Here is a 23839-nt window from a genome sequence, read left to right as displayed (position 1 = left end):
TATATATTATTTTTTAGAAACTCTGAAACATCTTTAAAAATATGCCGAAATTGGTCGATACAGAAATATTCTATTTCACTTGACAAAGCAAAATGGTTTTTTTTTTTTGATAAAGACAAACCAAATGGCATTTATTAACATTGGTATATATGCTCTATCATTGCCGTAACATGTAGCATTGCCGTAACATGTAGTCCATAGCTGGTCAAGTTTGGACTTTGAAGTCCTTAAATGGCTTTATTTTATAATTTTAATTATTCTTTTCTTCAAAAATAATAAAATATAAAATACCCAAAAAGAATTCTATTTTTCAACCTTTTCTCATAAACAAAACAGGAAAATAAATTAATAACTGTCAATACAATTAAATTCCAAATAAACATCAAACACAAGACTAAAAGTTATTTCTTTTCCTTCACTTACAGCAAGCAAACAAATATGTATGGGATTTATATATGTTGTTAATGTGTTATCTAAGCTTTTGATGATATCTATTTCTATTTCTACTACCCGTTTTTATTGGAAAACATAGCATTCTCAAATTTGTAATTTATATACTTTTCTTTTGTATTATTGTGGTTGATGACATTGGGCTAACCACTATATTTTATATCAATTATATTCTATTTTATATCATGAAATACATGACTGTCACACACACACACACACACACACACCACACACACACACTCTCTCTCTCTCTCTCTCTCTCTCTCTCTCTCTCTCTATATATATATATATATAATAAATTTGATAACATTTAAACATTACTAATATTTTTAAATCTCTTTAATTTGATAACAGGACAGTGAAAAAATCTTTGAAAATAATACTACTATTTTCTAAAATCTCTTTAAGTATTTTTCTCGTGCATTGTACGGATTAACCACTAGTTACGAATATTCTTTTGTGCACATTTATTAACGTATAAAATTGTGTATTTTTTAGAAAAATTGTTTAGATTAAAAATACAAAATTGGCAACATTCTTCGAAAAAAAATGTATACATTGAATATAGAGAATTTTATACATTATTTGAAAAGATTGCATATGTTGAATATACAAACTATTTACATTCTTTAAAATAGTGTACATTGGATATACAAAATTTGGTATATTCTTTGAAAATTGTTTACATTGAATGTACACAATTGTATACATTATTTAAAAGATCTCGTATTTAATAAATAAATAGAATTTGCACATCGCTGTTGAAAAAGATTTTTACATTGAATGTACAAAAATTGTGTACATATTTTGATAAATTTGATGTGTCTTTAATATAAAGAATTGTTGGGGGAACCTTACAAAAACGGACCCTATAGTGTACATTTAAAAAAAAATTGTGTACATTGAATATATAAAATTAATTATTTGAAAAATTATATACATTTAATATACAAAATTGTTTTCTTTTCTTCGAAAAATTGTGTACATTCAATATATATAATTATGAATACTCTTTTAAAAATTGTGTACATTAAAAGTACAAAATAATGAACCTTGAATATATAGAATTGTATATATTTTTTGAAAATTTGTATATATTGAATTTATTGAGTTTTGTAAATTCTATGAAAAGTTGTGTACAATGAATATTCAAAATTGTGTACAATTTGTTCGTGTAAAATAATCTGCAAGCACACAAAATCGTAACAAGTAGTAAAGTGTTTTTAGAAAACGAATGTCGAACCCACAGGGATTAACTATGTTATTGAATACCGAAATTTACTAAATTAAGTACTGTAGGGACTCAGTTTGGATTGACCCTGAGTTTTGCTTGGGTTTTAGTCCAACAAGCCCAAACAATAAATTTATAGAGAGGGGTTTAGGTGCTGGCCGTCGATCGATCACCATGCATGAACTTTTTTTATAAAAAATACTAAGAGTTTTCTTTACAAATGGGGGAATGCTCCTCGGCCCGTGGCCGAGGAGACCTTCTTCTTCTCTCTCTTTCCCCCCCCTTCTTCTTACTTTACTTGCTTTTCTTATATAGTTTTCATCTGCTATCTCCTATTCCATCTGTTGATCATTCATTTGCTCTCTTCTGGCCGTCATCCCATCAGAGGCCTATCAGTACTCAGTGGCTCACTCTGACCAACGTTCCCCTGTAAGGGGTTATATTCCCATTAATGCAGCCAGAGGAGTTAGGTGAATGCATTAAGTACAAATGTGACAGCTTGCTCTGAGCTTTCCCCTCCCAAAGATTATCCTTAGAATGCCGAGGACGAACAGGTCCTCGGCGTGGTCACAAAAGAGGCTGTCTAACTTAGCCTTGGCTGGTCAGTCCTCCTCGGCGTTGGCCTTGGGCCTAATACCGATGGCCGAGGCTATCGGGCCCACGGGCCCCCAATAGCCTCAAAACCTGCTGTACGTTCCCTCGGATGGGGAGGAGGGTTTTGATACCTGCGGGTTCTCTAGACGAGTCGCCCCACTTCGGTTTTGCTAACGTGCATGGCGGCTTTTTGACTGCCCGATGCGCGTTTTTAGCGTTTCAAGACTTAATGGGTGCACATTAAATTTGACGGCACCACGTTTTCCACTTTCAACGGCATGATTTTTGCTTTATGAGCAAGCGGTTACATTTGGGAACCTAAGGGGAGTATAAGTACCTGTTTGAACCGCTCGATTTCATCATTTTCGCGCTTACAATTGTTGACGCGTATGATTTGAATCTGGTTGGACTTGTACACTATCTGAAGAGTACCGTCATACTTCTGTAAGTCTTCTTTTCTATCGATCTCAAATTTTCTTGATTTTACTCCTCCTTTTCTCTCAAGAACTTTTAGTCATCTTTGGGAATGGGTAAGTTTAAGAAGTTGGTTGAGTCTGACGAGATGATGAACAAATTCATCGTCGACTATGGAATACCCAATAATGTGAGTTTGAAGTACTGTGAGAAGGGGAGTGGTACCTTAAGAGGAGAGAGGGTGAAGTTGTGATCCAATATTCGCTTTTGTAGAAGGAGGGATGAGAATCCCTATGAGGCCGTGACCCTCAATTATCTTAGGCATTTCCGCCTGTTCCTACCCAGTGTGCCGCGAATGTGTTTAGGATATTAGGGTGCGTAGACATCTTGAATGAGAAAATGGGGCTGAGACTAACTCACCATGATGTGAACTGGTGCTATAACCTTCATCACCTGAGAGGTAAGACGTATTATATGAAGTAAGGGACGATAGGATTCGTCTCATCCAGTGTCTTCCTGATTCCAACAGGGGTTGACTCAAGATTTCTTATAGTGTCAGGAGAGTGCACAACGGCTTTCATTGCCCAACAGTAAGGGGGCCAGGTAGGACATCCAAAAGTAGGAGATAATTTAGGTTTCAGTATTCTCAAGTTTTATAACTGTATATTCGATTTGGTTGACTAACCTATAAGAGTTTACTTTTCTTGCCACAGATCCGCACGCCTTTGCACGTCATTTCCATCTGGTTAACAAAGCGAATTGCGAGACCGTTCTTAGTCGGACCTTTTCCTAAACGAAACCGATAACCAGGTCCGAGCTGCTCATCACATCCTCGATGCGACCCAGCTCAGAAATCATTCCCAGTCCCGAAGCACGTAATTAGAGCTCGTGACCCTCGGCTTACCGCAGATCACCGTGGTGGAAGACGTTTTGCATTTACTGAGGGGTCTTATATACCCGAAGGCATTCCGCTAGCAGGTCCCTCCTCATCCCAGCAAGTAACGGTGGCCGAGAAAGGACTATCTAAGAAGGCAAGGGAGGTGGTTGAACTGAGTTCCTCCGAGGACGAATATAGTGTTGACCTAGCTGATCAGTCCGAGGATCCTCCTGGTGACCTAAGAGATATATATATTATTTTTTATAAAAATAATATATCCTATTACTTTTTTAATTAAAAAAAAAAAGAGCATAAAATTTATATTTGATATTTTATATGAAAATGTAAAGTTTATATTTTCATACATTTATAAAACTTGTATTTTAAAATTAATCTAACCAATTAACTTGTATTTAACCTCCTTGATTGCAATCAAGGCGGATTCAAAGGTGTTAGAAGTGTCAACTCGTGACATTCCTTAGAATCCGTCCCCCACGCTGGTCCGAGACGATCGATTTGTTGACCCATGTAGGAAACTACAACCTTGATTTCCTCACAGGTGATGGGATAACACCAGGTTCTTCGTTAATTCTCTTCATCAGTGATGACATGAGGTTCTAGGATGTGTTGGAGATCCTCGAACCAGCATGAATTTGATGATTGAAAGAGGTACATTGTAAAAATCTACAAAATCTATTGTCTATCCCTTCTCTATCTTGAGATCCAATCTCCATTCTCCTTTTGTCAAAAACTGTATGGGCGCTTGTACAAAGCAATTGTAAATGCGGAATGGAGGACGCTATAAGCTTATGCTACTACCCATTCTGCTCAAAGGGCTCACACCATTCAGATTCGAAGAAACTTGGATAAGAGAGGGAAAGCAGTACTGTTGTGGTTGTCCAAAAAGCATGGAACTTAGAGTACATAGGATCCCCCCAAGTTCCTGGCAGAGGAAACTGAAAGGAAACTAAACAGAAGTTGAGGTGGTGGACTTGTAATTTATTTGGGTTTCTTCATCAGAAAATACTAGAACTAAGAGAAAGAAATTGTCACTATCCAGAAAAAAGAGGAACCTACCAGGAAGAAGAACATAGAGGAAAAGACAATCCTAGAATCCTACAAAGAGTGTACGATGAAACTTTAAGAATAGAGGAAACCCAACTGGCAACAAAAGTCAAGAATATCTTGGCTGTCTTTTTTTAATTTTTTTGAGTGAAATACAAATTAGTCGGATATGGCAGAGTGTATACAATAAAACAAAGGCCTTAACCCCTTGATAAGTCTTTAAAAAACCCTTTCGGAGGCCTTGAAAGTCATAGTTACGCTAAGTAGTTAGTTAGTACGTATACATTCACATCTTCTCTCTTAATCCTTCTCTTAAAAGCCACAAAGGCCCTCTTGGAATTAACAGTTTCTCAAATCTCAGCGCTCATTGCAAACAAAATTACACAACAAATGCTCCATAAACCAAACTCTCAAGTCTCATGGGTTCAAATAATAACTTGAAGAGCTTCTTCTGCGCCTTACTGTTCCTTTCTCTCCTCCTCGTGTCCTTTCTTCCCTCTTCATCATCATCATCATCATCATCCCATGAAATCCAGCCCAAAGCTCTCTCTAACGTCCCAGCCAAGTACCGAATGTTCTACCTCGAGAACACCGAAACTTTCTTCTTAAACAAACAAGAGCTCAGCAACAAGAAAAGGAGTAACAAGAAGAAGATGAGGAGAAAGAAGATCAAGAACTCTGGAACCGGGCCTTTCTCTGCCATGCTACCAAAGGGTTTTGTCCCTCCCTCCCGTTCATCTAGGTGCCACAATGACTACCCCGAGTCGGAAACTTTATATTGTACCCTTTCCAACACAAAACCTTAAAGAGTCCAATCTCCATAGAACACAGACGAAGATGGGTTTGCCTCAAGGTTTATGTTCTATAATGCATTTTCTTTATATCTTTCTTGGTGTCTTTGTCACAGTTTTTGTCTCTTTTCTTTAAGCTACATAGCAAAAGGGTGGCTTTGAGTATATGTCAATAGCATTGTTGATCTTGTAATGAGGATAACATGGATGATAATAGTCAGGCAATAATATAGATGAAATCAGAAGGTAAAATTTTGAGTCATTCATTCTTGAATGTTATTTAATGCATGTTATGTCTATGCACCCAATTTTGTTATCGTGTGGAAATGGATTTCTTTGATAGTTTGAATCCCACAGAGATAAAAATATTAGATAGATTCAGGCTGATAAGCGTATTTACTAACGCTTATCTCAGTTCTCTGTAATTAATGCATCAAACTATGAATTTCATTTTCAATTGGTAACAATTAAAGATACCCGCGAAGAAATGTTAGATAGAATCATAGAATCAGGCAAGAACAGTCGCTTCCACAAGTTGGATTTCACATACTCACCTTTGTAAGTGTTAGATGCCAGCTTAGAAGACATGCTATATACAGTCTACAAGTATGAGGATTATGTTGTGAAATGACCAAGGAGAATATTATTGCAAAACCCAAGGTTTATGCGAAAGATATACATGAGCTCTAATGATCAGGAGGATCTAGCTATGGCAATGCTTCATGGGTTGTCAATGGCAAAATCTAGTGGGGTGACACATTTTTTTCTGGCAAGCATACACGAGAATCTATCTATTCAAGGAAAACACTGAATACATCTCCGCAGTTTCATGACTATCACCATTTGGCCAGCTATTTTAGAAAGAAGCTCGTATCATAAAGACTTTCAAGTTATTCAATGGGATCTATACTCAAAGAACCTGAATCAACATCAGCAAAACGATTAGATCAAGACACTTTCTGTACCTCCTAGCCTGGATTTTGTTGTGGAAATTTCCCTTACAATCCATGGCTTTGTATCTACCTTTAACTGGAATAATATAACTTTTCTATCTTTAATGAAAAGCAATTGAGGGAATATAATATATTCCCAGAGAGAACTAAGTAATAGCAAAGATATATACTTCAGAATCTTAGATAGTTGTGCGCAATAACATGCCACCTTCTAAAAGTCAAATTTGACTTTGCATATTTTTTTTTCTTCTTTAAACTTTCTCCTAAATTCAAATGGAATTTGCATTAATGGTGTGCGAATCTAGACATGTTTCTGAGATGTCTGTTACTTTTTGACATCTTTGTTTTTCATTGCTCCCCCTTAGAGTGAGGGTCAGTAGGTTTTTGTCAAGCAAGTTTTAGCCAAAAATACAGGAAGGAAGCATGTGAATTAATTTGCGCTGTTTCACGGGGCTCGGTTTTACATGGATTATTGACATAGTCGTGGCGTGTACTCCATGCATGCAATGGGTTGGCTCTATTTGCAATGTTTACACAAATCTATATACTTAGGATCTATATTCCATGAAGGTATAGACCCCTCTTTAGTCAATGAACATATATATTTAATATAAAAACTATTGTTTATATCTTCGTTCACATATTATTCTGAGTTAGATTGTGATACTAGCCTAATTGTGAGGATTTTGATTGATTGTGTTATGCGAGTGTATATTGAATCCCATATTGGGTATTTAGTTGAATATTGAATTCATAAATAATTGCAAGAGTCCAATTACAACTTAATTACTCATTTTGAGATGAAAGCACATATATGACTGATACTTTTCCTGAGAGACCTTTTTTCTCAAACTTAAAAATATATATATATATATATCAATATTTTTTAGCATTAAAGGTAAAATGATAATTTTATATATGTGAAAATCTCATATACAAATTTTATAAATGAGCTTTTCTTTAAACTTAACATCATAAGTGGTTATTGTGAAATTAAGGATGAATTGTTATTTTCATGTGCAAAATCATGCCCAGATCATGATTTTACCAAAGCTTAAACCTTATTGATCAAAGGTCTCACAATAGACATGCACGTATAAGATTATCTTAGATCAGTTTGGTTGATCCTTAAAATGATTAATTTTAAAATTTATCTGAACGAATAAATAATATTGGCTTTAATTTTAATTATGGACATGTAAAATCTAAATAATTCCATGTGGATAATACCATTTTTTTCGATTTTCAATTTATGAATTATTAATTGGTAGATTGAGAGAGTCACTATCAGGAGGGAGGAAAGTGAGAAAGGGTGAAATTTGTAATTTTTTTAAAAATAAAGTTTAGCTATAAAATTAGTTGTAGCTTATTGTTACAACCTTACTCAACATCATTAGTATTACTACATATTTTAAAAATTTAACTGTTGGATTGCATGTGTTATATCCTTTTAATACACATGTTAAATTTTGTATCAATCGGATATTATTTACTATATAATTTATAAGCTTTTATTTTATATGTAATTTTAAACAAAAAAAATGCAATTTAAAAAATTTATTGATAACATAACTATTAATTTTTAATTTTCTAGAAATTTTGCAAGCATAAAAAATTTAAGAAGAAAATGTAATCTAATAGTAAATTTGTAACTAAGCTATATCTTTTTTTAATAAATAAAAAACTATATATATATATATACACTATATATATATATATTTCAAAATCGTTCCATTGGGCCTAGGGTTACGCAACAAGACTGGCCCCATTTGGGAGGGCTGAAAAGATTCAGCCCTCTAGAAGAGTTTTGGGCATTTTTGTTGGTATGTGAGGTGAGATTTTAGAAAACAGGCTTTTAAGCTAAAGCTGGGGCTCTTTTTGGAGAAGCCCAGATGCGGAGGCTTTTCTTGGAAACTCGAAAATCAGCTCACGTGGAAAGTTGAATGAACTATTTGGAGTGAAATAGCCATTTTTTACAAAATGACTTTTATAAACTACAGTGTCAGCCCATTTGTGAAGTCCTTCGACCCAAAAGAGAGAGAGAAAGCCGAAGCCAATTGGTAAAGTTTTTTTTTTAGAGTTTAATGTTTTTTGATAAACTTTAGAGTTTGATGTTTTAGTTAGCTAGCAAAAAAGAAAAATTTTAGTAGGTTTTAGTTAGCTAGTAAAGTTTTTTTATGGTTGAATAAAAGATTTGAGGTTCAAGTTCAGCCTATACAAAAAATCAATTAATATATTGATTAATAATAAAGAGTTATCATCAAGACTGTACTCTATAAATTAAAACTCTTTGACAAAGAATTACTTAGGAGATGTCGATTTTTTTATTATCATTAATCACATGTTTAAATTTCAAATTTTTGTACACTTAAATTATTGCATAAAAAATAATTTTATGAATTAAATAATAAATACATTTGATTGGTATAAATTTTTTTTTTTATAGAAAAAATTGGTATAAAACTTGGTATGCCTATTAAGAATTAAGAACATAACAAGAAAATAATTCAATAATTAAAATTTTAAAATATGCATCTATACTAAATTTGTTAGTGAGAGTTGTAACCATGTAATTTGTAAGCAAACTTGTTTCTAAAAAAAGCAAAAAGTTTGTTTGTTCTTAAAAGATAAAAGAAATTATTACACCATTAATTTTGTCCAAAATTTTAATTTTGGCTGCTTCGAAAAACTAATTGGATGTTTGATTGATAACTCAGTCTGGAACCTTGGATTTTTTTCTAAAAAACCAAAAAAAAAAAAAAAATATATATATATATATAAATTATAATACGTTTCTAAACTATATCTTTTTTTAATAAATAAAAAACTATATATATACTATATATATATATATATATTTCAAAATCGTTCCATTGGGCCTAGGGTTACGCAACAAGACTGGCCCCATTTGGGAGGGCTGAAAAGATTCAGCCCTATAGAAGAGTTTTGGGCATTTTTGTTGGTATGTGAGGTGAGATTTTAGAAAACAGGCTTTTAAGCTAAAGCTGGGGCTCTTTTTGGAGAAGCCCAGATGCGGAGGCTTTTCTTGGAAACTCGAAAATCAGCTCACGTGGAACGTTGAATAAACCATTTGGAGTGAAATAGCCATTTTTTACAAAATGACTTTTATAAACTACAATGTCAGCCCATTTGTGAAGTCCTTCGACCCAAAAGAGAGAGAGAAAGCCGAAGCCAATTGGTAAAGTTTTTTTTTTTTAGAGTTTAATGTTTTTTGATAAACTTTAGAGTTTGATGTTGTAGTTAGCTAACAAAAAAGAAAAATTTTAGTAGGTTTTAATTAGCTCAATTAGTAAAGTATTTTTATGGTTGAATAAAAGATTTGAGGTTCAACTTTTGCCTATACAAAAAATCAATTGATGTATTAATTAATAATAAAGAATTATCATCAAGACTGTACTCTATAAATTAAAACTCTCTTACAAAAAAATTACTTAGGAGATGTCAATTTTTTTATTATCATTAATCACATATTTAAATTTCAAATTTTTGTACACTTAAATTATTGCATAAAAAATAATTTTATGAATTAAATAATAAATACATTTGATTGGTATAAAACTTTTTTTTATATAGAAGAAATTGGTATAAAACTTGGTATGCCTATTAAGAATTAAGAACATAACAAGCAAATAATTCAATAATTAAAATTTTAAAATATGCATCTATACTAAATTTGTTAGTGAGAGTTGTAACCATGTAATTTGTAAGCAAACTTGTTTCTGAAAAAAGCAAAAAAGTTTGTTTGTTCTTAAAAGATAAAAGAAATTATTACACCATTAATTTTGTCCAAAATTTTAATTTTGGCTGCTTCGAAAAACTAATTGGATGTTTGATTGATAACTCAGTCTGGAACCTTGGATTTTTTTCTAAAAAACCAAAAAAAAAAATATATATATATATATAAATTATAATACGTTTCTTTCTCAAATCTCAGGAGATAATTTAGCAGTTAATAAAGTGCCATTTTCAGTATAAATATCGAACGGTACGACGCCGCATGAGAAGGTGAGCTGCTGGCAAATCTCTCTCTCTCTCGCTCTCTCTCTCTGTGTGTAAATTTGTCTTATAATTTTGGTGGGATAGTTACATGAACGCGAAATGTTTGATAAAATTCCTGAGTGTTCTGTTCCATCTCTAATAAAAACCCGTTGCTCTTTCTGTCTTTCGCTCTCTCTATTTTCGTTACATGCACACAAACTGCTTGATAAAATTCCTGATTGTTTTTTTTTTTTCCTTATTCTGTGCCGTGTCCATTTCGCAGGTCTAATAAGTGGACTTACTGAATATTCATGGTCTGACTGACTGCCTGTGCAGTTTGCCATCTACATTGGCCAGGGTATACATTTCTAGGTGCACACAAAATTCCCACTAGTCTGTGTGTGAGCGTGTGTATTTATCTTTGTTGAAGTAAGATTGTTCTGTTCCATTTCAGTGGATGCCACTGATGGGGAGCCAAATCAGTAGAAGATTCATTTCCCTTGCCCATTGTAGTTGTGGTTCTCATACCTCTCACCACTAGTTGCATTGCTCATTGTAATATCCTGCAATTTAAAACAAAAAACAACTTTCAACATGGGGACACTCTGTAAACATTTATTTGCTATTAGAGTTAGAAACCCTTCTTCCTTATTCTATAATTTTAAGATAAATGGACCAGTTGAACCAACATGCCGGGTTCCGGTTTTTGTTGCCTCTCAATGGCTGCTTCGTCCCCATATGTCATTCCTACAAACATCTTTTTTTGATTTAGTCAAATTTTCATACCCTTTGAGTCTGCCTGTTGCTTTCAAGGTTGGTGTGCGGTCCTTTTGTTCAGAAATTGCTCCATTGGGTCCAACATTTGATTGTACTGTGAAAGATGTTGGGGATAATAAATGTTTAGAAAGTGATGGTGATAAGTTGTACAATGCTGTTGTCGAGCACTCTAATGCACATCATAACATGGAGAAGACTCTTGACCAAGTTGGTGTGAAATTGACTACTGATTTAGTAGTACAGGTTCTTCATAGGCTCCGGTTTGAGGAGAAAATAGCATTTAGGTTTTTTACGTGGGCAGGGCATCAAGAGAACTATGCCCATGAGCCTCGAGCATATAATGATATGATTGACATACTTTCTTGTACAAAATACAAGGTCAAGCAGTTTCGAATTGTTTGTGATTTATTGGATTACATGAAGAGGCATGATAAGAATGCCGTACCTGTGGAAGTTCTGTTGAAAATTTTGAGACAGTACACCGAAAAGCATCTAACCTATTTGCAGAAATTTGCCAAAAAGAAGAGGATAAGGGTGAAAACGCAGCCAGAGATCAATGCCTTTAACTTGCTGTTGGATGCTTTGTGCAAGTGTAGTCTGGTTAAGGATGCTGAAGCCATGTTCAAGAAGGTGAAAAACAAGGTTACGCCTGATGCAAATACTTACAATATATTGTTTTTTGGATGGTGTAGAGTAAGAAACCCAAGTAGAGGAATGAGGGTACTGGAAGAAATGATTGATTTGGGTCATACACCTGATAATTTTACTTACAATACCGCCATTGATACCTTTTGCAAGGCAGGGATGATAACGGAAGCAGCTGAACTCTTTGAGTTCATGAGAACGAAAGGTTCTACTATGTCTTCTCCCACTGCTAAAACTTATGCAATCATGATTGTGGCTTTTGTCCAGAATGATAGAATGGATGAATGCTTTAAACTTCTGGGGCATATGATACACAGTGGTTGCCTTCCTGATGTTTCGACATACAAAGAGCTGATTGAAGGGATGTGTTTGGTTGGAAAGATTGAGGAAGCTTACAAGTTCATAGAAGAGATGGGTAATAAAGGTTACCCTCCTGATATTGTCACTTATAATTGTTTTCTCAAGGTCCTTTGTGACAATCAAAAGAGTAGTGAAGCACTTAGGCTTTATAGCAGAATGCTTGAGGTGGGTTGTGTGCCTAGCGTGCAGACCTATAATATGCTGATTTCAATGTTCTTTAAGATGGCAGATCCTGATGGGGCATTCGAGTCTTGGCACGAGATGGATAAGAGAGGCTGTGCACAGGACACGGATACTTATTGCTTGATGATTGATGGGCTTTTTGGTTGCAATAAGATTGAAGATGCATGTTTTCTTTTGGAAGATATGATAAACAAGGGAATGAAATTGCCGTATCGGAAGTTTGATTCATTTTTGATGCAGCTTTCGGTGATTGGTGATCTTCGTGCCATCCACAGGCTTTCAGAACATATGAAAAAGTTCTACAATCCTGCTATGGCAAGACGAATTGCACTGAATGAGAAGCGAAAGAGCATCAGTTTGAGAGGGAAGTAATACTAGGTAACAAGCTGAATTTCAGTTCTCTAATTTAAAAGCTTTAGAGAACCTCAATGCAGATATGTTCGCAAATGCAATTGTAACAACTTTAGCCTTTTTGTCCCTGTTAGATGTAATTTGGGTATTTTGTAAATTGAAATAGCAACTCTCTTTTGAGCTTCATTTGGAAGTTTCATAACCTTGATAAATTTAATGGTGAATTGCATTTTCCCACCATGAATTATGAGGTTAATTGTAGTCTCTCTGTAAGCTTTAAATTTGAGTAAATCAAACTTCCAGATTTGGGGTCAGTTGCAATGAGTAAATCAAACTTCTAGATTTGGGGTCAGTTGCAATGTCTCATTAACATTAAAGTTTCTCCGTTTTGTTTTGTATTTTACCTTAAAATTCAAATGCTTAACCATGATCAAGAGTTTATTGTTCTTTATCTTTCCTCCCTGATATCCCATGATGAGCATGTAGAAAGTGAGGTCAAATATGAAGGAATTGAAGAGATTTTAATAGGAGTAGGATATTGTAACTAATTAAATGGTTTAGGGGGTTGATTTCTCAAATTTAAAGATCTAGGAGACATTGCAAGCGACCCTATAGTTTAGGGTGGGAAATTGCAATTTACCATAGAGTTAACCTGGAATATAATAAAATTCAATTCAAACTGTCTTTAGATTTGTGGTTGTCTTTTCTTTTCCTACATTATTTGAGTATCTGAAAGTGGATGTTCTATACACATTAGAAAAAAAGAATTTCTAGGGTTTCTAGAATGGTTATATCTCTTACCAACTTATGTGAGGTTATGCACTACTTTGAAAGCTTAGAAAAGAAATTGTACTACTTGTTTAATTTTTTATTTGTCATTATTAAAAATGGTCTCTGGGATGCTACAAACTTAGTCCAGATCAGTTTCTGCTTGATATTTAGTGCCATAGCTTCTTATTTATATCACGACTCTAATGGCATGGTACATTGTCTGAAATCACTCTAGGAATCACCAACTGTCAAAAGATTCTGAAATTTTCCTGAATTAAGGACCTGGACTTTGTCTGTTGTTTTACAAATTGTAATGGTTGTTTTCTGGGAGATAGGCAGATTTTACAGCTACATTGACAACAGTGCACAATCGTTATCATTTAACTCTTTGTTTGACAGTATTCCTTTTCTCCTCTCTTGATCTTTCTTTTTAAATATGCTTCAGAAGATAAGACACTGGTAGCCATTGGGGTACAACTGTCTCTGTGGATAAATGTCATGGCTTAGCACTGATTGTCCATGTCTCCACAGATCCAACCCCCTCTCTCTTGATAGTCCCACGTGGGATAAGGAACCATCAGGCTGGAGGCATTAAGGGGTTGCTTGGAGAATTTTAGTCATCTGCTGGATTTTGGAAAGCAGATATAATTCATTCTGATGATTGATATCATCCACACATCTTTGCTCAAGGAGTTAATTTTTAGAAGTTTTTCAGCTTAAAATCCATCAAAACTACATTCCCTTGTTGGAGTTTGAGAAAGGACAACTATAGGCTCTTACTGGGAAACTAAATTAGTTGAAAGATTGTTCTCAAAAGATATCAGTTGATGGGCTCAATGCAGTATGTTGAAATTGATTTCAGTGGTAAGTGTATTTGCCAAGTAGATACTCTTAAATCTTTTCAAGTTAAAGAATGAAATCATTTGAAGCATATTTTCTTATTTGGAGAACAATTATACAGATGTTAGCATGGATGTGCAGGGTAAATTTTGCTGATGTAGGAGCAGTTTTTATTTGAAAACCCAATTTGCTTACATGATTTTATTTAAGTGAATATTTAAACTGACATTTATACATGTATGATATAAACTTCTGATACTTGCACAGGCTTCTCGTGTTGAATTTTGATGTATGCAATTTGTAGTCTTTTTGTTGTCCATGGCAAATAAAAAGATTTAGAAACTACCTTTTATCAATTTTTACAGTGTTGTAATTTGATGGGCTTATTTCTTAGTGAATATAGTCAAATGGCAGAATGAACTTTAAAAATCTTGTTCTTTTCATGTTTCCTAGGGCTTTTGAAGGAAATGTATCAGGTGCTCTAAAGCATTTAATGTTGACAGAACAAACCACCCTAACAGGTTGTCAAATTTTGGCTATAAATGTATTTGTACTAGGCTTGGATCTTGAAAAGCAAAAATAAAGAGGGCAGTCTTGCTAGCTTTAACAGTGACAAATGGCTTTGGAGTAGCTTTTCGAATGATTCTGAAAATTCTGAGTAATATGCTGTATGCAATTTTTTTAATTCCTTTTTTTTTATTTTTGCCTTTTCGTTTCCCTTTTACTTTTGAGAATCAGGTGTCTTTGGCTTTTAAGTTGTAATCTTCTCCATAACTGATCATTGTGTATGTATCATAATCTCCTGGAATCTCTCACCATGTCCTCTGAACATCAGTTTTGTGTCCAAATATGTCTTTCATGAACTAAATTGCACATCAAGTACAACCTTTTCTTTTGAGAGATTAATCAGGAGCCAAAGCTGAGATCCTGGTTGAAGATAGCTAGCCTGGCAATGTTGATATGGTGGAGTTTTGAATTTTTCTGTAAGTGGGTTGTGGGTATTAGCCTAGTATTGTTAATTAATATATGTTTTATTTTAGGTTAGAGTGGTGTTATTTATACAGAACCGATATAGAATGATTTGGCAGCATGTTAAATGCAGGGTATAGGATCTTCTGTTACACGTGACTGGATATTAAAACTTATAATTATTGTGTAAATAAATTTTTTTAAGGATAGTATTTTCCTTTAATCTGCCTTCTCTCTTTGGTTTCTTTTTTGGAACCCTAAGCTCGACTGGTTGAGCATTCAAGTAGATGAGTGGAGACTGAAAGTTAGCGACCTTGTTTACATTGTGAGATGCAGCTTTCTTTTGCCATGGTCGAATGTTTTTTTTTTTTTTCGAGATGGGCTGGTGTCTGAAGTGGAGAAAGACCTATGTTATGAATTAACATAGGAAAATTATATAATATTCTGGAAGTAATGCTTTTTCCTTTTTTTCCTCTTTTTTCTTTTTTACATGAATGAATGGTCCAACTATGAATTCAAGTATTCAACCAATGGGATCCAACAGTATGTGAGAGGAGGGAGCATTGTTTTTTGAGTACTAAAATTAAATAGTTACTCTTTTGATTTGTATTGTATAAATCATGGACATTGCTTTCCTTTTTCTTTTTCTTTTTAATTTTTAATTTTTTATTGGCATATGGAAATTGCTTTCTTTGGTTTTGTATCGTATTGATTTACTATCGTTTGTTTTGTGCTGTATTGTATTGACTAACTATTCATGTAGTTTTGGACATATTTGTTGTTTCATGAATGTAAATTCTGGTTAGATTCCTAAAATGGTGTATGCTGACCTGATTTTTTCAAGCGCATATGTTATGTTGAATGAATGTTTTGCATGAGGGTTAGTTTGAATTTGTGATGTTTTGTACAAGTGATGTTAATTTTACAGGTGAATTTATGATGTGAATTTTATAAGCTAGCTGTACATGGGGTTAGCAGTGAATTACTAATATGTTTTGCATCAGGGTCAGTATTAGAAAGTTTTTTCATAGTTGGCTACTTGGCTTTGTATAGGGGTTAGTTTTAGATCTGCCTAAAATAGTAAGGAAACATTGAAAACATTGTTTGTATTAATATAAATATATATATATATATATATAATATTAATGTATATGTATATATATAATATTAACGTACACAGCTCGTGTAAACCAGCCATTTTTGCTTTAACAATACATTGTTTAAAATTATTTGACAAAATAACACTGTTTAAAACTTAACCGTGCGGATCTGGCTAAAGCTCATATGGCCATTTCAAAGACATTTGGGCCGCCTGAGTTTGAGTGTTGTCTCTCCAAGGGACAAGTTTTACTTAAAACATGGAACTCGTCTTTTTAAGAGACAAGAGCCACTTTTTTGATAAAATCCAGCTTTGGTCGAGATGAGTCCAAATCAAAGTCCAGTTATGTAACTAAAGCTGCGTAGGGGAAGCCTATTCGACATGGACATTAGTCTGTTCAAATATCTACGTGAGAAAAAGAAGCAACAAGAGCTCTTCCTAAAAAAAAATCAGGCTCTCCCAAAGTAGGAGTTTCTTTCTCTCGTCTAACAAGCTGAGTATTGTTCTCCCTCTCACACTGTCGGGGTTTTCTCTGGGTTTGTCCCTTTCTTCTCTCTAGCGCTACCATGGAGCAAGCGGTGCTAGAAGGTCTCTTCAACCTCCACCTTACAAAAGAGGAGGAAGAGGAAATAAACATCACAACGAGCTGTAGATCAGATTTGTTAGATGAGTGTTCTTTGAGTCTTATTGGCAAACTCTTGTTGGAAAGACAACAAAATCAGCGTGTGCTGAAAAATACGCTGAGAATGGCATGGAAAATGGGATCAAACTTACAGATAGTGGATGTTGGAAATGGAATTCTGTAGTTCAAGTTTGGTTCAGAATACCAACTCAAATGGGTCGAGAAGAACAAACCATGGAACTTTGATAACAATCTGTTGTTGTTAAGCAGATGGAGAAGGGGTCTCATGGCATCCAATATTGTTTTCACACATTCTCCATTTTGGGTTCAGGTTTGGGGGCTTCCCTTTGAGATGATGGACAAAGAAGTGGGAAAGGAGCTTAGAAATAGCTTGGGGAAGTTTATAGAATCGGATAAAAGGATTGGGCAAGCTGAACAAGCGAAGTTTATGAGGATCAGAGTTGATTTGCCACTGGAAAAGCCTCTCAGATTTGGAGGGAAGATAACTAACACGGAGGGAGGAAAATTTTGGGTAACTTTCAAATATGAAAGGCTCCCAATTTTTTTCTTCCTGTGTGGCAAAATGGGGCATGGTGACAAGCATTGCCCAGAAAACTCAGATTGGCACAATGCCTCTAGGCAATATTGTGATTGGTTAAAAGCTAATGGGAAAGTGGGTTTTGAGAAATCACGGTCCACTAGCAATGGAGGCAGAGATGATGTTAGTGGAGATAGAGATGAAGAAAATGCCCAGACAATGGTAAGGAATCCATATGCGTCGGTGATAGTTGACGGTGAAGGAAGTTTTGGCAATGGTGAGAAGCAAGCACAAAGCGACAAAGGAAGCATGATGGGATGGGAGATCACGTGTTTTCCGAGGTGTCAGTCTGTGCAAAAACCTGATGGATGGAACAACTCCATTCAAATTCAAATGGAAAACACTTCAGGGCAGACAACAACTGCACGTGCAAGCTTGGATAACTCACCAAATGGGTCCATTGATAATATAGACAAGAATAAGGGACCTGATTATGCTTCTTCCTTTGTGGGCCAGCATGCATAAGTTGAAAAGGAGATGATGAAGGTTTCTAGCCCAATAAAACCAAAAGCAGGCCCAACAAACATCAGGACATTCTCTGATGACAACTCAAGTCCAACGGGAGAAGGAATTGGCAAGGTAAAACACAAATTGAAAAAGATAGCAAGAGAAGAAGCTCCAAAAGAGAAAAAGCCCATCTCCTGAAGTCCAAACTCAAATTCTGGGGGAAAATTAATCTTAACAGAAGAAGAAGCTCTAACGCAGAAAAAACATTACTCGGAAGCTATCAAACTTCAAAATGAGATGGAAGATAGAATGGCAACGGTTGCTAGGCAGCACTGTTGAGAGCCATGAATCCCATAAGTTGGAATTGCCGGGGAATGGGGAATCCCCGGTCAGTTAGGGCCCTGCAAGATCTTGTGCGGCATTGGAACCCCAAAATTGTCTTCCTTATGGAGACAAAAGCAAGGAAGAATCGTATGGAAAGAATAAAGAATAGAATTAGGTTTGCAAATGGTTTGAGAGTTCCTAGTATGGGCAGAAGTGGGGGAACTGCTCTTTTCTGGGTAAGGGAAATTAATTTGCAGGTTAAAAGCTACACAAGATTCCACATTGATGCAATAATCTCGGAGCCCAACAGTGATTACAAATGGAGATTAACTGGCTTCTACGGCCATCTAGAGACTCATAAAAGGTATAATCTTGGCGCCTCCTTGCTTTTCTTAATAATCAATTCCATCTTCCCTGGCTTTGCTTAGGCAATTTTAATGAAATTCTCTCAATGGATGAGAAATTTGGAGGTTCTAACTGCACCCAGCAACAGATGGATGGGTTTAGGGGAATAGTAAATTATTGTGGTTTCCATGATTTGGGATATTGTGGTCCAGACTACACATGGTGTAACATGCAAGGGGGAGAAAATAGAATTTGCCTCAGATTAGATAGGGCTTTGGCTACCTCTAAGCGGTCAGCTCGATTTGGTGAGATAAAAGTTTACCATTTAGTGGATTCCACCTTAGATCACTGTGCATTACTAGTTACTGATCCCAAGATTAGAAAGCAATCAAAGGCTAGGCGATTCCATTTTGAAGCTCAGTGGACTAAGAGAGGGGATTGTAAAGCCATTGTTGAGGCCACTTGGGGTTTTGGTGTGGATCTTTGCACTTCGAAAGGCATATCAGAAAATCTTAGAAGCTGTGCTGCTGAACTTTCCAAATGGAGTTTTGTGGTATATGGGCAAATTTCAAAGAAAATTCAAGATAAGAGGAACGCGTTGAATGCCCTAGTCCTTCAGGAAAAGGATGAAGATCTGAGTTTGGAGATTAACAGGCTAAGGGGCGAGATTAATGACCTCTTGGATGATGAAGAAATTTATTAGGGGCAAAGGGCAAAAGCCCACTGGCTTAAAGAGGGTGACAAAAATACGAAGTTTTTCCACGCGTAAGCTTCGAAAAGGAGAAATCAGAATACTATTTTGGGTATTTAGGATGAGCAGGGAAGGTGGTGTGATGACAAAGAAAGCATTACCAAGCTGCCATATCTTATTTTAAGAACATATACAACTCTCCTCACCCAAACCATATTGAGATAGTAGCTGAAGCAATTCCTTCTAAGGTGACAGTTGACATGAATGAAAGCCTAATAAGAGAATTCACCAGGGAGGAAGTGGTAGCTGCTCTAAAACAAATCCACCCTACCAAAGCTCCAGGACCATACGGTATGTCCGCTATATTTTTCCAGAAATATTGGAGTATTGTTGGTAATAATGTTACTAAGATGGTCCTAAATGTCCTCAACCATAACATACCCACATCAAAGCTTAACAAGACCAATATCTCCCTAATTTCGAAAATAAATAACTCCAATAGAATGACTGATTTCCACCCCATTAGCCTATGCAATGTAGTCTATAAGCTCATCTCAAAAACTCTTGCCAACCGTTGCTTTCCTACCCCACATTATATCAAAAAATCAAAGTGCGCCTTCACCTTTGATAGACTTATCACTGATAACGTGTTAGTGGCTTTTGAGTTAATTCATTATCTAGATCACAAAACATCAAGGAAGGAAGGCTATGGGCCTGTTTGGTTTATGTTTTCAAACAACATTTTTTAGTTTTTAAACAGCATTACACGCATTTTAACACACTTTTTCACCCACACGTATTTCAAAAAACTACAAATAACAATTTTCAAACTACTCTACCAAACACCCCCTATATGGCTGTTAAGTTGGACATGAGCAAGGCTTTTGGTAGGGATGAGTGGGGTTTTATCTTCAAGGTAATGGAAAAAATGGGGTTTTGTAACAGATGGATCAACTTGGTCATGCAATGCATCACCTCGGTAACATACTCTGTCCTCATTAATGTTGTTGCCTATGGAAACATCTTTCCTACGAGAGGTCTCCGCCAAGGCAACCCACTCTTCCTAAGTCTTTTTCTGATTCGTGCTAAAGGCCTTTTAGCACTCATCCACCAGGCAGCCAGGAACGAACTCATCACAGGCATTAGGGCTGTCCAGCGACCCGTGACATCCGACCCGCCCGACCAAATCCGCCTGACCCGAAGGTCCACGGGTGAATCCGATTGCATGCATTGGTCGGATACGAGTGCTGTTTTAAGAGGAACCGAATCTTCGGTTCGGGTTTCGGGTTACACAACAAAAAATCCGAATAACCCAACCCGACCGAATATTTGAGCAAATAAACTTATAATTTTAAAGTGCTGGTCTCCCTCTCCACTCAACCTCAACCTGCCAAGCACTCACATCACATCTTCAGCTTTGGGCAGTGGGTAACGTGTAGTCAGCTTTGGCACAAATTCCCAATTTTAAATCCAGCCGTTTAAATCAATTTAGTTTCAAATCAACGGCTATAATTAAACTCTAGTTACTCTACAGCCATAGTACAGTACAGAAAATCAATTAAAGATCAACGGTTACAATTTAACTAATATCACAATCCACGATCACAATTAAAGGAAAAAATTTGATTAGATATCATCTCAAATCCCAAGTTCCCAACGGCTTCAGCCTTCAAGTGATCAAGTCTCACATGGAATCTCTCTCACTCTTCACCGAATCAAGATTAAGTGATTCAAATTGATCAACATCAACGGTCTCAATCTTTCTTCAGTCTTCACCTAACCACTCTCTCACCAAATCCACGGCCTCAAGCTCAAGCCCTCAGCTTAGACCTCCCTCCCTCACTCTAATCTCAATCTCATATCTCTCAGTCAGACTCTCACTCTCAGACATAATAGACTTACACGTTCTCTCTCCCTCTCTCTCTCTCTCTCTCTCTCTCTCTCTCTCTCTCAAATCCTCCTCACAACCTGAAATCTCTTCACCAAATCCTCAAAACCTGAAATCTCTTCACCAAATCCTCAACTTTAAAGTCTAATCTCTGCAGTCTCTTCACCAATTTCATACGAAATCTCAAATCTTCATCAATCTTCACTCTTTAAAAGCAATGAACAGATCACTCTCTCAAACTCTCAGTTCTCCCTTTGCCTTTCTTTACTCCAACTCCAAGGTCCAAACCCTAGCTTCTCACTACAAGTTCTTCACACCTAGCTGCTGCCGCCGCCGCCACCACCAGCAGCCACTCCTCTTCCTGCCGCCGATCATATAGGCTGAACCTAGGTATGTGTTCTCCTTTTCTCATTTCTCTTTTTTTCAGTCTCTCATTGATTATATATGCTATGAAAATCTACTGTTAAAATGAAATAACCCCATCGTTTTATAATTTGAAACCCTAACTAGAAATAGTTGAAACCTAAACCATTTACTTTTGTTTTTTGTTCTTTGTTCATTTGTTTGATTAATTTTGCTCATGTTTAAATTTTATTCAGGAATTGAAAGTGGTGTACGTGTGGGTTTTCAATCTTCAAACTTGAAATTAACACACGGTTTTTTAAGGTATGATTTTTGTTTCCTTTTTTTTTTTTTTTTTTGTTCAAAGTTGGGATTTTGTTCCTTTTTTTGTTAGAGACTTAGAGTTGATGCATGTAACTTAAGCTGCTGTGGATGTGTTCAATGTTTCTGCTTTTATTATTTAGTAAAATTTATACTGTTAAAAATCAAATAAACTCTCAAGTTTTATAATTTGAAACACTAACTAAAAAAAAATTGAAACCCTAACCATTTTACTTTTTTTGTTCTTTGTTTATTTGTTTGATTAATTCTGTTTTTATTTTAATTTTACTCAGGAATTGAAAGTTGTCCAAGTGGGGTTTTCAGCCTTCAAATTCAAAACCCCAACACCCCTGGTTTCTTAAAGGTATGATTTTTGTTTCCCTTTGTGTTTTGTTAGTATACTGTTTTATGTTAGAGTTTTATGTTTTATGTAGAATACTATTATCTGGATTCAAGTATCAAAGATTTTCACCCTTGGTTTGTTTGATTATTATTATTAATTGTTGTTGTTCTAGTTTGCTAATTTCTATATTTGATTTTTTAGGTCATGGATTCCTCCACTAATGTTCCCTCTGATGCATCAATTTCTTTCAAACCTTCCCCAACAATGAGATTTAGGATATGGGCACAACACCTCATGTGCATGAACTCATTTCTAAAACAGTCCCATTCCAATCTTTTGTTACCCTTTGTAAAAATTTAATTGTGGTTAAATTGGAACTATCATTATCCACTGTCAAATTGAATATGCCATCAATACCCCACTCACGCAAAGACATCTCAATCTTTCTACCTATTGTCTCCCCCTTATGATCTTCAACTTAACAAAAATTAAAATTCTCTTGTGCAACTTCCAATCATCATCAATAAAGTGACTTGTAAGACACATATAATTCAAATTTTGTATAGAAGTCCATGTGTCTGTAGTAAGACACACCCTACAACCCTTCAAGGATTTCCTTAGCTTCTCTCTCTCATCATTATAAATTCCAATCACATCTCTAGCCACAGTTTGACGAGATGGAATATCCTTTAAACGGAGCTTAGGTTGTAAGGTGGTTACCTATTTTTTAAACCCATACCCCTCAACACACCTAAAAGGCAACTCATCAATTATAATCATTTCAGCTAGTGCCTTCCTAGAAGCCTCAACAGAAAAAGTTGTTGACACAAGTTTGAACCCATCATCTCCATCATTTTTAGGTTCAAAGCTAAGGTTTTCTGCCCTTTATCTTCTCTATTAGGGTTCTTGGGACAGATTGTCACATGAGCTAACAATTACTAGTACCACAACTCTTACTATTAGCCTGATATGATTTTTTACAATAATTACATACAGCCATAGTGACACCCTCATCTACCTTAACTTTTTCAAAATGATTCCAAGCTAAAGATTTTTTCCTACCATTACCAGTCTTACTCACTACACTAGGTGGAACTGGGGGCAACTCACCATCAGTAGCTTCAGCTTGGGTTGCAGCAGCAACCTCTTGGGTGGCAGTGGCAGTGGCAGTGGTAGTAGCACCATCAGCTTGGGTGGCAGTAGAACCATCAGCTTGCATAGCGGTAGAACCATCAGCTTGTGTAGAAAACGAGGGAACATTAGTGGAGGAATCCATGACCTAAAAAATCAAATATAGAAATTAGCAAACTAGAACAACAACAATTAATAATAATAATCAAACAAACCAAGGGTGAAAATCTTTGATACTTGAATCCAGATAATAGTATTCTACATAAAACATAAAACTCTAACATAAAACAGTATACTAACAAAACACAAAGGGAAACAAAAATCATACCTTTAAGAAACCAGGGGTGTTGGGGTTTTGAATTTGAAGGCTGAAAACCCCACTTGGACAACTTTCAATTCCTGAGTAAAATTAAAATAA

General features: G+C 35.5%; 1 protein-coding gene across 3 annotated transcripts; it reads left to right on the top strand.

Moving 5' to 3' along the window:
- The first annotated feature begins 10295 nt into the window (after positions 1–10295).
- LOC112015591 (pentatricopeptide repeat-containing protein At1g73400, mitochondrial) lies at positions 10296–14560 on the top strand. 3 transcript variants are annotated; one of them, XM_024048014.2, is made up of 3 exons: positions 10296–10401; positions 10658–12717; positions 13907–14560. In XM_024048014.2, the coding sequence occupies exon 2, from the start codon at positions 10969–10971 to the stop codon at positions 12709–12711; it is 1743 nt and encodes a 580-aa protein (XP_023903782.2). In that variant the 5' UTR covers positions 10296–10401; positions 10658–10968; the 3' UTR covers positions 12712–12717; positions 13907–14560. The 3 variants fall into 3 exon arrangements, with proteins under 3 accessions (XP_023903782.2, XP_065620254.1, XP_065620253.1); XM_065764182.1 differs by lacking the exon at positions 13907–14560 and having other exon boundaries at positions 10658–10746; positions 10829–13042; XM_065764181.1 differs by lacking the exon at positions 13907–14560 and having other exon boundaries at positions 10658–13042.
- Positions 14561–23839: the final 9279 nt, after the last annotated feature.

This window comes from Quercus suber, unplaced genomic scaffold (assembly GCF_002906115.3).
Source record: "Quercus suber isolate HL8 unplaced genomic scaffold, Cork oak 2.0 scaffold_543, whole genome shotgun sequence".
Taxonomy (NCBI): domain Eukaryota; kingdom Viridiplantae; phylum Streptophyta; class Magnoliopsida; order Fagales; family Fagaceae; genus Quercus; species Quercus suber.
Note: the sequence above shows the minus strand (reverse complement) of the source record. Positions and strands in the feature narration are given on the sequence as shown.